Below are 14,806 nucleotides of genomic sequence, written 5' to 3'. Positions count from 1 at the left end.
ACCTTGGAGACACATTGCATTTCTTGTATAACTGGAATCACTTCCCTCTGTTGCAGGGGGAATATTTTGAAATGTGCATCACAAGATACTTTGCACAAGCACTTCTCAACTTTTTCCCCTGACAGACCTCCCATTGCTTATCAGAGGACTCACATGACAAGAGAGAGTACTAGTCTTGGAGAAAAAGCTCAGGGGAGCACTGCTGTCCCCTACCTACATTCACTGATCAGCAATGGAGAGCAGAGAGATCTTCAATCCCCAGTTTCTCCTCTCACGGACATCTGGAAGGAAACCCTCGAAGTCCTTTCCACATTGCTAGCTATGAACTTGGTCTCTACAGTTTAATAAGAAAAAATATGAGGACATTTCTTCCCTTTCATGAACTTTAGGTCTCACATTAGGCTCACTGACACCTAATAATGAAATTTAAAAACAAAAAGTGTGCAATTTTCAAGTCTTTAGTAAAATTACTCCAGGTGCTAGATATAAAAATAAAGGAGACTAGTTAAGAATAGAAATATTACCTTGCATGCCACATATTTAGCTAAGAAAATGGTGTAAATAAGACATCAAATCTTTGTTTAAAAACTCCATGAACATTGTATTTCCAGGAACTTTTTTCTAAGACTTTGTGGCAAAATCCCTTTTGTCTGAACTCTAAAGAAGATTTGGTAGGCAATGAAATCAACCAGGATATAATAATATATCTAAGATTTATCTGTTTCCTTAGGCACATTTTATCAAACTGGAATATGAAGTTTAGGAAATAGCAAGGTTGCTAAATTGGAGTTACATGGAAAAATCTTTTTGATATTTGTCCTCTAAGAAAGAGTTCACCAAAACATTGTTTTAAGCAGTTTGTCAAACACTGATTTCAAGCCAGGGTAGAGTCAATAAATCAATTCAATAAGGATTTATTTTATACATAGTTGAACAAATTTACAAAAAGTTTGAAGTTACTGTTCTAGGAAGCTAAATTCTTCATACATGGAAAGCTACAATAGGAACAATTTGCAAATTATTGAAGATTTACAGCAGATATAGTTTCTAAAATACACAGCTGAATATGCCAAACAAAATGATTCAAGTACCTTTTCTGAATTTAATTTTGGTTACAGCATAAACTAATTTTGAGCAAGCTCACACTTGTGACTAATAGAAAATTTTTTTTGAAGAATGTTTCTATAACTGTTGTGCTATTAGTCCAATTCATCTGTCCTCAAACAAACAAGAAATAAAATGTTTTCTCAGTTCCCATATGACACTATCTGATTTCAGTGAAATTTCTCTTTTTTTTTTTTTTTTTAGAGGAGGAGGGTTTTTTTAAAATGTCTGCTTATCTTTGCCCTTACTTAGAGACTCATTTCTACGTCACAATACAAGCAAACTGACAGGAACTTAGCAGAAACAGGAAACCCTATGTGGACATCCAATCACATTATAATCCTGCCTATGCATTTAAGAAGAAACTCTGTAAAGTCAAACTTATAGAAAAGATATATGCTGTTAGACTGTAGAGATACTTTCCCTCCCAATACTAGCCAGTAATCATGCTCCTAAATCAGTATTTAGAGTATTTGAGAATACAAGTTAAATAGAAAATTTAAACAAGCAACCAAACTTCAAAACAACATGAAAGGTCCAATGTCCCTTGTACTTTCACAGGATCTATTTTAAAGCTCTAAGGAAAGTTTGGAAAAGATCTGGTATTGCTATGACATTACAGAAATTTTAAATGATTTTAATCTTGTATCCAAATAAGCCAGTACAAAAATTCCCATTAACCATAATCTTACTGGAGTTATTGAATAAAAATAAATTACAACAGCTAGTAAAGAACAAAGTGTACTCTACTTTCCTCAATAAAAATTCCTACCACAGCATTTAGAAATTCACAGACTGAATTTTCAAGGTTTGGTTTTCAGATGTTGAAAAGCTGCAGAAATACATTATTAGGAGCACAGTAGTATTGATTCTCAAATGAAGGTTGTGCCTCAAGTCAGGCTGAATATCCCATTCTGCAGATGCTAAAAGGTCTGGAAGGTTCTTGATAAGCAGAAGCTACCAAGTTTTTAGAGACTGTCTATTATGGAAAGTCTGGACTGTCTCAAATTTAACCATGTCAAACTTAACAGGTCTGTCCTGAAAAAAGAATTTTGCCAAGAATTTTGTAAATTTTATCCTAAAGCTGTCAAAGTTCTGCAATTGAATAGCAGGTGTTAGATTCTGCTTTTCTGCCTTGGATATCATAGAGTAGGATCTAACTGGAAAGAAGAAAGAACACAAATGTAGCTTTCTCCCGTAATTCCATTAGACTGGTAGAATCTGCAAGATACAGAGGTTTTGTATCTCTTCCACGCTAAAGCAAAAACAGTGACATTGATCTCTGAAAAAAACCACCACCTTTATGAATATAAATAACCATTTATTAAGCAAACAATACATAGTGAAGCAAAGAAAGATATCAGAATTACGCTCATGAGGCTGCCTGCTATGGTACATAACTTTCAAAGTATCTTGGATTCCTGTAATATATTATCTATATGTTCCATTTTCTTGAAGTTATCTTCATAATCAAGATGCTATCACAAGTATCCTGGGCATTGGAACTATTTTTAATTTTCATTTAAAGAGCAATTAAAGAAAGACAATGGATACACAAGATAATAAAGTAAGTGATTAGCAGCATGCAAATGACATAGGCTTAATGATAATACCCTGTTCTATTCTCCAAAGGGCCTGTCGAGAGAAACCCTTCCTACATGTGGTTGTGCAGTTAATGTGCCTCAGCCTACAATTACAACATTGCTGACACCATTAACCACTGAAACAACATCACTTCATGAAATCCTTGTTGTCTCATTAAAATGCAAAGGGTCAGGTAATTTACCAGCATTGTGTGTCTACTTTTGTTGTGGGTAATTAGCAAGCATTACCCATCATGGACTCCTACTGGGAAATAGTTAAACTGTGAAATATTAAAAAGAAATTTTTTACGGGAATTTGAAAGATTTAGAATTATAACCTCGACATACCTTTGTATTCAAGGAGCCATGAAACACAGACCTTTTATACGTTTAATGTCACAAGATTTCATGGTCGGTTATTTTAGAAAATTAACTTCAAATTTTAAAAATTTACTCTTGTATAATTTGATCTAGATATGTATCTCCCTATGCAATTAAGAACTTTTAAAATATACACAGACAGAGAAGGAAAACAACTTACATTATCTTAAAGACTTACAGAGGGTTTTTTTAAAAAATAATTTTAAAGTTAAAACACAGAGACTGGTGTAGTGCATTCTAATACTCATGTTCCCTTTCTTCTTGCTAATTGAAGCCTCATATCACCACTTAAAGAAACCTTGATAACATTCACTATTGGTTCATATCTTGTCAGGGAGCAGAATGGTCTCTTATTCTTTAAATGGAAGTTTTGGAACATAAAACACATTCCAATAAAAGTGAACAGAAAATTATGAATTCATTAAACTACTTTGGTATCTTGTGCTATATATAATATTTATATTCCAACTACTGTAAAATATGCTTTAATATCTTTAGGCAACTATAAGGACTTAAATATTTATAAAATGGCTAAAGATAAAGTATTGCTCTCTTATTCCTACATACCGATGATGTAAGGCATGCAATCAAAGACAATAACACTTTCAACCCATTTGTCATCTTAAAGGAGCCTTTCAACTTCAGATCCCTTGTGTGCAATCTACGTAAGAGTTGTTGCCTACACAGGCAACTCCAGAGGAGTTTGCTCCTTAAAAACTACCAAGAGTGCTATACTTCACATAAAACAGGGTTTTCTCAAAATGGAGACAAAACTATAAATTTGCAGGCAAAACAGCTCCAAGTGGGGCTTCAAAATACTGCTGTATTTATCTCTGGGACATCTGGGAACAGGAAGCATTTTGATTTAATATTTCATAACATAGAGGCAATTGCTTCCTTGCCTGGTGTATAATTAATGCTCATAAAAAGAGTGGGGTTTTTTATTCTTCAGCATCAGAAATGAACAAAATAGTACACCTTCATAATAGGGGGTTTGATTTCAAGATGCTGAACAGCAAATAGTAATGAAATAGAGTCACCACAAATTTATAATAGTTTTGGGATGGTTAAATATATTTATAGTTTAAGTGTGAGATCACATGTTTTGATGTACTGTATTATCTACCTCCTTTGCATGGTTTTATTTTTCTCTGGCTTAAGCAGAAGGTATCTTAAAGCAGAGAAGAAAGAAGCAATTATGAAAGCTTGAAGGTATTTGGGCAAGGACCTTACAGCATTTCTCCAACACAGAGAAATTGTGTCAAAGAAGTGTGTCTCTCCAGCAACTCTCCAACATATTTTCTGTTTACAAGCAAGAGAATTGAAAAACTTCATTTCTTCATAGTTTTTCTCTCTTTCTAGGAAAACTTTGAGAGAGATAGGAAACCTTGTGTATGTGATTCTGGCAGCCAACATTAGTGTCCAGCTACAAGGAAAATACAAAAAATACAAAGGGTGCTGAGTGGACCTTTCCTGTTAAGGGTTTCATGTGAAGACTGCAAGGCTAGCAAGGTCCTAACATAGCTGATTTCTACAGCACAGGAAAAATATTAAGTGACCAACCTCTCTCCCACCCAGTCTCCTTAGTTTATTTAAGTCCAAATCTTGCAAAGACCTGCACATAATCTAACTTTACACAGGTGGATAGTTTCACTGAAGTCAGAGAGATTTATTAGCCTGTATAACATTGAACACATAAGTTTTGGAACAAGCAAAGCATCAGATTGTAAACTTGCCAGGGCAAAGGCCATATTTTATTCTTGTATATATCAGGACTATGACAACAAGCTCTTAGTTCCATCTAGAGCTCCACTGCGCTACCATAAAATAAATAACAGCTATCAGCTGATCCATCTCATTCAGCAGGATAAGAAATTATGTGCATGTTGCAAAAAGGTAATACTGAGTGATTTACCATAGTGACCTGATCTTCAAAAATTGGACTATTTTTTGTGAGTAAATGGTGATATGGGACATGTTCTGGCCCTTATCTCATTTTTCAGTTATTAATTTCATTACTTGGGATGGTCAGCCTTTGCTTGGAAAATAGTAATGAAACCAAACTACAACAAACATTTAAAAATTGAGTTAGTTAATAATCAATCAATCAAGTAGAAAATTTTGTTAATTGGATTATTATTTTTGTCATTTGCAACAACTGATGCTAACAAAAATACAAGGAACGTTCAGAAACACAGAGCATAAAAACATCCTTAATTATGTGGAACTCCTACACTAAATTATCAATCCTGCAAACCAACAAGCCTGATGTCAATGCAAAATACCATTTTTGCAAATGTGACTGGTAAGATTGATATTGTCTAGGAGAAAATTTTTCAAAACACCTATGTGAGTTAGAAAATTATTAGCTATCTTTAAGTATAACAAGCATTCTGCAGCATAGAAGACATTGATATGCAAAGACACACAGAATCTAAACGTTCAAAAGAATAAAGCTAGTGTCACAGCTCACTCTGACACTTAAGAAAACTACCCCAAATTTTTCACTTTTTGCCAGCACTATTAGTTTCTTTATTTTTAATATTACATCTGCATGTAGTATTCTACATCTACTCATAAGCTTTCGTAAGGAGGTTAAGTAACTCCTTAAACTGCAATTATTTAGTGTCAGCTAAATAGAGTTTGATTTTTGGTATTTGGAAGTTAAGGCTCTTTATTTCTACATTTTCATGCAATATAAAAAATTAAACATAGGAAACAGTGCTGGAGTGGCCAGAGAACACTGAAATCCATAACAGCCTAAAATTAACTGCCTCTATGATTATAGAAAACTATACTCTGAAATCTTCACATTAAAACTTATGACTATAAAATAAGAAAAATAAGATTCAACATTCACTAAAACCCCCTTCTTCAGGAATAAAACTATTGTTTTGAATTTATAACAGCATTACATTACGGTTATTTCCAAAAGTGGCACAAAACCTTTGTTAACAAAGCACTTCAGACAGTATTTATCCTCTGCCCTTTTTTAAGAATTTTCTCTCATTTGCAATCCCGATAATACAATTGTTGTTCTCTCTTTTTCCTAACACTTCAGAGATAAAGCAATCAAGCATTATGGATTGGTAGAGGTGAAAAAGAATATACTACCTGCAAGCACAATGGAAACCAGATCTCAAATTCATTTTAATAAGAAATTTCTGGCAGCAGACTGTGAGACTAAGTCCATAAAAAATTGCAATGATATAAGAATAAATGAACATATTGTAAAATAAATCTAATGAAACTCTGTGGCTGTTTCTGCCCTTTTAATCAAAGTTTAAGACAGCTCCAACAAAAGATGATGATGAAGTCACAAGTGATTTTTAAAGGAACTGGATCAAATGAAACTAAACTTGTACAGGGTTATTTTAGCTTGTGCAATCTGTTACTCTTGAAAGTCAGTGTGTAAAATTCTGAGTACATTTACTTGATTTTATAGGATTTCCCCCAGAAGAATCTTGCCATGATGTATGAGATGTATTACCCAGGAGTTCATCCAATCTTTATGTTTTTCTCTTTATTCTTTCTAGTTGGAGGATCTATTATGAGAACTGTAAACGAAGGCCCTAAAAAGATCTCTCATGTGTTGAAATAGTGTTCCTAGGGAAAATTCTCATAAGTTGAAGTCATTCAGAAAACAGCTGCAATTGTTACTTTGCTGAAATACGTCTACACTGCTGCACTGTGATCTGTCTTAGAGTGTCTGTGGACAAAATGTTACCATACAGCATGCCCTTTCTGTACTTTAGACCTGCTTGGAGCTGTAAGATCACTTTTCTTTATTGTTTAGTAAGTGTCTTTTAATGAAATGTACTGCTGTTATTATATAGGACTCAAGATCTAAATCACTATCCAATAAAAGAAAATTATTGAGTTGGATATCTAAAGTTACTACCCAGAGGCTACTCTGGTACAGTATTTATAAATCTCTAAACAGTTAGGTATAATTGTCTTTCTGGGTTTTGAAAGAAAGCCAAATAGAAGTTTTAGTTACAACTGAAGATAAATATTTTGTGTTGGGCCCTGTTCATCTGGTGGATAAAATAACAAGTAAAATTCCCACAATGTAAGACTGTTATAGAAAAAAACAAGAAACACAAAAAAACTAAATGGACTAGTCAATAGATGCTACCTGAAGAAGAAAGGATGGAAATGACAACAGAATGAAGGAAAGGAGAATTACTGGAGGCGTCCCAGCGTTGTTTTTTTCCTGTGTCTTGGAACAGTGAGTTGGATTTTTCTTCTGCAGGAGATCAAGGTGGAGCACTTTGCTTAGATAAGATGCAATTCTGGTAGGATCACTTATGATTCAAGATGGTCAGGCCAGAGGTCAAAAGTGTTGTTGCACTACTTATAGAAAGTCTGGATAATTAATCCTACCCAGCCCAAAAACCTGGGGATATTTTATTATAGAAGGAGACATTATCAAGTCTTTGTTTCTGTATCACCTGCGTGTGTATTAAGTTCAACTTGAACTAGTAATGAGAAAATCCTTTGTTGATATAAACCAGATTATTTCAAAGACATTTTTTCAGCAGATAACTTAATCCATTGGGTACTGGTAGCCCTATTGTTACAGAACTTTCTCTGTCACGAAGGCTTGCTGTCATGTGTCCACTCTCCTGTTCCTTCTACAAGATCTTTCCTCTCAGAGTGCACCTTGTTTGGAAAGGGTATGTTTGGATGGATACAGAGGGTTGGCTGGTGATGAATGCCTATGACTGGCAGTGACTTCTGTGTTAAAGTAGGTGATGAAGGTGGGGCTCTGGGAAAAAATTAATGAAATCCCCAAGTCTGTGGATTCTTTTTCTGCTACCAACTTAGAGCAAAGGAGTTATAGACAGAGCCCTGTACTTCAGCACTGGGAAATGATTATGGTTTATCTGATGGTTAAATACATTTGCATCCTGCTTTTTATGGCACACTTCTTGTACCAGTGTCATCTTTTGCCTCATGCTGGAGTGAAATAATCACAGGTACAAACTGGGAAGATCCTTATGCATTCAGTAATCTATCAATTAAATACTTTTTTTTTCTTTTTCAAAGACATAAACATAAATTATATATCAGGTTTTCATATGAGATTCCACTGTGTAGTGACTACATGATTATACATATACAGTACTACATATTTACTTAGAATAGCAAAGGTAAGGTTATACTGCTAAATCCCTCACCAAAAATCTTGCTGTTTATCCCATACATTTCTCAGATTGCTCACATATTTTGTTTTGTTTCTTCCCTGTCACAAGTCAACTGACATTCTGCCACACACCCAGATTTTCTAATGTCAATGTTGCTGATGATCAGTAACAGGAGTAACATAAAAGAACAGCACAGAAGATTCAAAGGATAGTGTTGATGTCTTAATCCAAAATCATACACTAAGATCTAGAAAAACTCAGATTGGCAATACTTAAGGTTTGTACCAGCTAATGTGTTCAGGATAATTATGTCAAGGAATGTACAAATGTAAAATGACAATTCTCTCTGTAAACAAAGGTGCTTAATTACCAATAAAAAGCCGTGAGATTGTTCTAGTATTCTGCTTGTTGACTAGCAGAAGTTGAATCACCTAGTTTATATAATTGTCATGATAGTTGTGTCCACCATATGTCAAAGATGCATTTCACAAACAAAAATGTCACATTGCATATAATTTCCATGAAGTTTTTGCTATCTAATGATCTAACTGCTTCTGACAGTCTAATCATTGTATTCAAGGTCTTTCAAGAAAATTTACTGCACTGAAAGGAACACAATCAATTCAGGAGTTGTGGATATCATAAGCAGAGAATGTACTGGGAAGGTAATTATCTTCTGAAGCCACTGGGCTTACAAGAACCCCTCCTTAGTCAGTGCTCTCAACTAAAATAGGCTGCTAGTTACCTGCCTTATGTTAATGCCCTGTTTCCCCAGAAAAGCTACAGAAAGAGTCACCTCTGTTTTTTAATGTGCAGACTGGTACTTACCTGAAGAAAATTTCTTGGAATGCATTAACCTATTGTGCCTCTGCTTCTCTGCATCAGCAATAATGAATAGGCCTAAAGGGATTTGGACCATGGCCAGTGTACACTTCCTGACCTATAGGGCTATTGCTGCAGCAGCAACCTGGGTATTACAGATTCATAAAACAATTCAGTCTGGAAGAGACATGGGAGGGGCTCTAGTTTGATTTCCTGTTCAAAGCAGGATCAACTGTAAGGTCAGATCAGCTTCTTTGAGGCTTTATGCAGTCAGGTCTTGAATACCTCTAAGGATGGAGAGTGAAAAATGACAGGTGTTCATGGAGTGCACAAGACCCATATTGTTAGATTTTTCCATTCTCATTGAGGGATGGTCTAGGATCCTGGGTACTCCCAGAGGTAAAACACAACAGTCAAGTGCTGGAAATGTCTCTGAGTTCTGACCAAAGACAGAAGGAAATTCTCTCAGACTGCTCATGCTCAAGAGTAGATTCTATTTCTTGATGAGTTTAATTATATGTGTGATAGGAGACTGTGAGAGGTCCCTCAAAGAACAGCCACTAGCCTGGCAGTGAAAGTAGAGATCTGGTTTTGAGATACAGAATTTCAAATTCCAGGTCTAAATCAGCAAAACAGGGAACCTGCATGACTGTCTTCCACTTCAGCAGTGAGTTTCCTAATCATGACTATAAGTTATCATACTGTGAGCAAGTTAGTCTTACAAATTTATGAGGAAAAAACTCTAAAATATTTGGAGTTGTATTGTTTTCAGGCCACAGACTTAAAACTTCGAACAACCACAGGATTGAAAAAAACCAGTTCCTTTCTCTTCTTCTTAAATCTACTTTTTATCCAGAGAACTCTCCAATTTGACTTTGAGAAATTAAAACTTTCAGTTTCATGATAGAATTTAATTTCAGCATTAAATTACACTGTTTTATTGCTGAGTCTAAGAAAGAATTTTCCAAGTTCAAGTTTCCATACTCAAGAAGTTACACTGTTGCCTCTGATTTTTGGCTCTTAATTCCTATTTCCATATTAGAATGTAAAGAGGAAAACCTGAACTTAATCTTAGTTCTCACAGTCCTTGAGGGAAAACTATCTCTAGGTAAGGCTCACGGGCAAACTGCAGACCAAAGCACTACCCTTTCTACACCTACATTTATAGAAGAGCTAGATCCAGTGGGAATATTTACTGCAGCAGTTAATAGGTTTATCAAAGGTAGGACTTGAGCTGCATAAGCTGCAAGACCCTTCAGGGATGAGAAGATGATTGTTTTTACACTGATGGTCTTTGCCAGGGTGCTTATGACTGCTTTGCAGCTGCTTTGCACGGGCACAGATGGTGTAAAATAGCCTTTAGCTACCTATGAATCAGTCCCCTACTCTCAGAAAAGACTGAAGGATTTTGTTCAACGTCCTTAAATGGGATGAGTACGTGTCAAACCATGGGAAGAAATCAGTTTTGAATTAATTCTAAGTGGTTTCTTGAGCAAGAAGGCACCAGAGCTGTAAAGAAAATTTAAAATTCTTGTCTTTTTTATTTTATTTTTTTGGCTTGTATTACTCAAACTTGTATTTTCTCTCTGGTTGCAATGTTTTTTACATAAGAAAGAAATCTCATTAGACAGAAACTTCAGGTATTCCAAAGTGAGTATAAGTTATCATTGGCTATAGAACAGCAATTGCCCATGTAAGAAAGCCACAGTGAGAAAGTGGTGAATTTATGTATCTTCTAGGAAAATGTCAAAATGAGAAAAAAACGCCAGTTTCATGTTCATTCATTTTTCCTCTAAAAAATGTGCTTTGTGATGTAGCAGAGAAACTGTGTGACTGTCCCTTTAAAAGCCATCATACCAATCAGCAGGTTTAACTGTCAAGCAAGCTGATGTAGGGCTCTTTGAATTACTGAGTGAGGGATATTCTTCCTGCCAGGTCCTGTCCCCTGTAGGCACTGCAGAGAAGTATTATAGGGCAGTCCTTACCTTGGGAATTAGCCTGCAAGACCCCAATGCTGTCATCAAACTGCATAGATTTGATGTTGAGTGACGCCAAGATGCATTCCTTGTCCTGCAGCGAAGCATCATCAATATTATTCTGATTGGCTGACAGGATAACGCACATGTCGCAGAGGTTGATGTTGACAGCCCTTAAATCAGCCCGACTTAATGGTGTACCCTTCGGCACGGAGGGAAAAAAAAAAAGGAGGGGGGTGCAGAAGAGGGGAAAAAAAGAAAAACAAATTAAAGATTGAGAAGGAGCTTTGGGAAATTATTTAACAAGTATCTTTTTTATGCTCTGACATTAAGCTGGTCTAACTATGTGCCAGGGAATAGGAGATGTGTGCTAATCTAAAGGGTAGTTGGTGCTGATGGCAGCATTTTAGGTTCAGTCTCAATACTCAGTCAAGCTATTACTAACAAACAAGAAACAGGAATAATGCCAGCATTCTACATCTCATCGGTGACTTGAAATTGTCTTGATTTAAGTTGCTATCATGTGGCAACCTCTGGCTCTGTGAATATAAGAAGGGGGTTGTTTTAAATGTCTATTTATCTACTACCAAGTCACAATGGTCTTGGGCAAAAGAAGGGCAATTTAAACAGGAAAGCATTATGTGTCCTGCACATTTGAAATGCAATCAGGATAAAGCTATTTTTTTCTACCTAAAGCAATACACAGAAAAGGTTAATCCTTTTCGAAGCACGCTTTTGGTGCTTCTAGAAGGAAAACACACTGATCTTCAAAGCTGTGTGATTAAACTCTTTGAAACAGAAACAAGACTTTATCCTAGTGGGCACAAGTCATGAAACATTCCCTGCTCCACAATTCTCAATCAGAGAATGCAATTGTTAAAATGAAATGTCGTGGTAGTCTATGGATTTTTTTTCATAGTTAACAAAACTGAGATATGACACTTAATATGTTTTGTTGAAAGATAGCACTTGCCTTTCACACCCAACAGTCCACAACAGAATATTAATTCTATGTCACAGGGGCTGCAAGTTCCAAGGAAAAAAGAGATTTTTTTTTTTAAATTGAAACTAGATTCTGCTTTGCTGCCTCACATGTTTTGGTACCCAAAGACCCTAATGATGAGGAGACATAACTGTCCCCTTGTCACACAGTGACTTTCATAGAGCCAAGTCAAGACCCTACTCTTCCATCCCCTGATCATTCATGGTGAACACCTCCTGAACTCCACTGAGAGTATTCAATGCAAAAGTGAATTTAAAATGTGCACAGTGAAGAAGGAGCTCAATTCTTATTCAGTGACTGCCATATAGTCTCAGATACCATCTTAATTATTCCATGTTACTTCCATTAATTTAAGGCATGAAACCTTGTGAAAAACAGTATATATCAAACAGGTATGATTTCATTATAAACTACTCAAAAGTTTGGATATGATTATTCCTGCCACCTTAATCCTGCCCTTTGTGTCTGTACTGTGCACCAAGTGAAGCAGGATTCCTGTGGGGAAAAATAATATGCAATCATGTAATTAATTAAAGGCTTTGTCTTAATGATTTTATGCAAAGGGACAGAATTAAGGCTGCCTGAGGATATTTAAAATTGGCATTTGCCTACTTTTTTAAGAGTTTACTCAGCAGCTTAAAGGCCTCCTTTAATACAGACTTCAAATTACATGTCCACTTTTCTTTTTCAAACCAGAACAAATTTTTTTATATTCAGCTGTAACCACATCTCCATCAGATATCAGCAGCAAGTTTTACCTCGTGAACCAAAGCACAGAGAAGCAGGAAGTGAGTTTGAGTGACCTCCCTTTAACACGATTCCTACCAGTATAATCTCAGAAATTTTAGTAGATTATTTAATTAGTAGAATTAGATCAGAATAATGCTGCTATTTTTAACTTTATACCATTTTATTTTGAACCGGATAGGCTGAGGAAAAAAAATTGGAAAAAGCAGTAATGAAGTCTTTGTGGTCTTCAGCACCCTTGATTACTGTGTCAGATACAATTCTTTTATATAATTCTGTATTTTTAAAGAGGCATTGACTAACTATTTAAGGTGTTTAAGTCAAAATTAGTCTGAAACTATTCTACATTTGGATGTAAACTGGGGAAAGTAAAGGTGGTGCATATTTCCTTAATGCCTCTTCAGAAGTCAGAATTGAAACTTAACAAAATGCATTATAATAATGGATACACATTATATATTGGAAGTAGTAGCTGGATTATATTCGGCTCCATAGTTCAACAGTATTCTGATTCCATAGTCTTTAGCCTTCACAGTGACTGGAATTAAAAGGGATTGGCAGAAAGAGGAAGATATTAACTAACCAAATCTGATACTGACACTATTTTTGTGACAGCAAAGAATCTTCTGACACCATCTGTTGGATCAGGTTACAGAAAAAAGCCAAGGGCTAACACTAAAACTGCATTTACAGTAACAAAGACCTGCAGTCTGAAGTGAAGACAGTCCTTTCATTCTATAGCTAATATTCCAAATTATTCAGTTAAGGTTACATCCATCATTGATTTATGTATTTTTACTGCTGAAACATAATTATTAAGAACTAGTAAACTCATAATTTTTCATTCTGGAAAAAACTATCTAAATTAACTTTACTCTGTAACATACAGAGCATTCTCTTTCATACTTATACCATGAGCTGTTTTCCCTCCTGCCTGTCATTTATAGCTAGGGCCATCTAAGATCACTAGCTTGGAGGGCTTCATTATTAGTCCTGGAGCTCTTGATTCTACATTTTGGGCACATGAGTGAATGATAACGATATATAGGAGAAAAAGGACTTTTGAACTGTGGTTTTAGTGGTTGGACCTACTAAAATCAATAGGAGCTTTCCATCGATTTAAAAAGGGTCAGGGTTTTGTTGTACACTTTCATACATGAGTACAGCAGGACTCTGAACTGAAATGCTATGGCACTGTTCCTCATAAAGCAGGCCAGTCCACCAAAGTGTTTAAGAATACAGATAGATATTATGTAGATAAACTATATTTTTTTCAAAGGTTTTGTGGGTAAAAATACATAAATAATGTCATAAATAACTACTGTCATTCTGTCAGGGAAATCACAACATCAGAACTGGCTACACGCAGTGCACTGCAGTCAATGTTCAATACATAACACAGCCAATACATCTGATAGCAGCTGAAATTCATCCGATGAGGATGACAGTGAACCAAACACTACGGCAAATATCTTCTAATAAGGTCTCACAGGGCTCTGTTTTCATAGACAAGTAAAGGCAAAAAGCTAAGTCCTCAGGCCTATAAGTAGAGAAAAGTAAAAAAGACTAAGATCAAAGTCAATACGAATCTGTCCAGTTGGTGTCCTAAATAACAAAGTATCAATAATATGGCTTTTGAACTTACAGGCAAGATTGAAACCTTGGGGAAGTTATGCAGTGTCTCCCATTCCCTTCTCAGGTATTCAAGTGAACCCACAAACACAATGTGCTTGAGTTCATGGTAGTGAAAGTTGCTGGCTCGTAATGGCATCACTAAATTTCTTAATCCAATCAAAGCAGATTTAACATCCCCAAATATGCAAACGACTACATGCCCACTTAAAACTGTCATCGCTGCTTCACTTCGAGTCTAAAAAAAAAACAAACAAAACAAAACAAAAGACAAGGGAAAAATGAAACAAAGGGAATCTTAAATCATATATTGAATTTAAAATCAGGAAAAATACAACTGTCAATATTGTTCATGCACAAAGAAGCAGTTTGATAACAGCTGTTCATTTTACCCTTATTTATCCTTCA

The 14,806-nt window shown here is 35.5% G+C and overlaps 1 protein-coding gene across 19 annotated transcripts in view; it reads right to left on the bottom strand.

Annotated features, from left to right (window-relative positions):
• KCNMA1 (potassium calcium-activated channel subfamily M alpha 1) overlaps window positions 1–14,806 on the bottom strand; it is a 458,566-nt gene that overhangs the window by 37,468 nt on the left and 406,292 nt on the right. For all 19 annotated transcript variants that reach the window (XM_018068974.2, XM_018068976.2, XM_018068980.2 and 16 more), the window contains 2 exons: window positions 14,412–14,636; window positions 11,026–11,218 (listed from right to left, as the gene is read on the bottom strand). In XM_018068974.2, the coding sequence (XP_017924463.2) occupies window positions 11,026–11,218; window positions 14,412–14,636 (418 nt within the window). The remainder of the gene's footprint in view (window positions 1–11,025; window positions 11,219–14,411; window positions 14,637–14,806) is intronic.

Source organism: Manacus vitellinus, unplaced genomic scaffold, assembly GCF_001715985.3.
Source record: "Manacus vitellinus isolate BGI_N305 unplaced genomic scaffold, ASM171598v3 scaffold_15_pilon, whole genome shotgun sequence".
NCBI classification, from domain to species: domain Eukaryota; kingdom Metazoa; phylum Chordata; class Aves; order Passeriformes; family Pipridae; genus Manacus; species Manacus vitellinus.
This window is presented reverse-complemented; position numbering and strand designations above follow the sequence as displayed.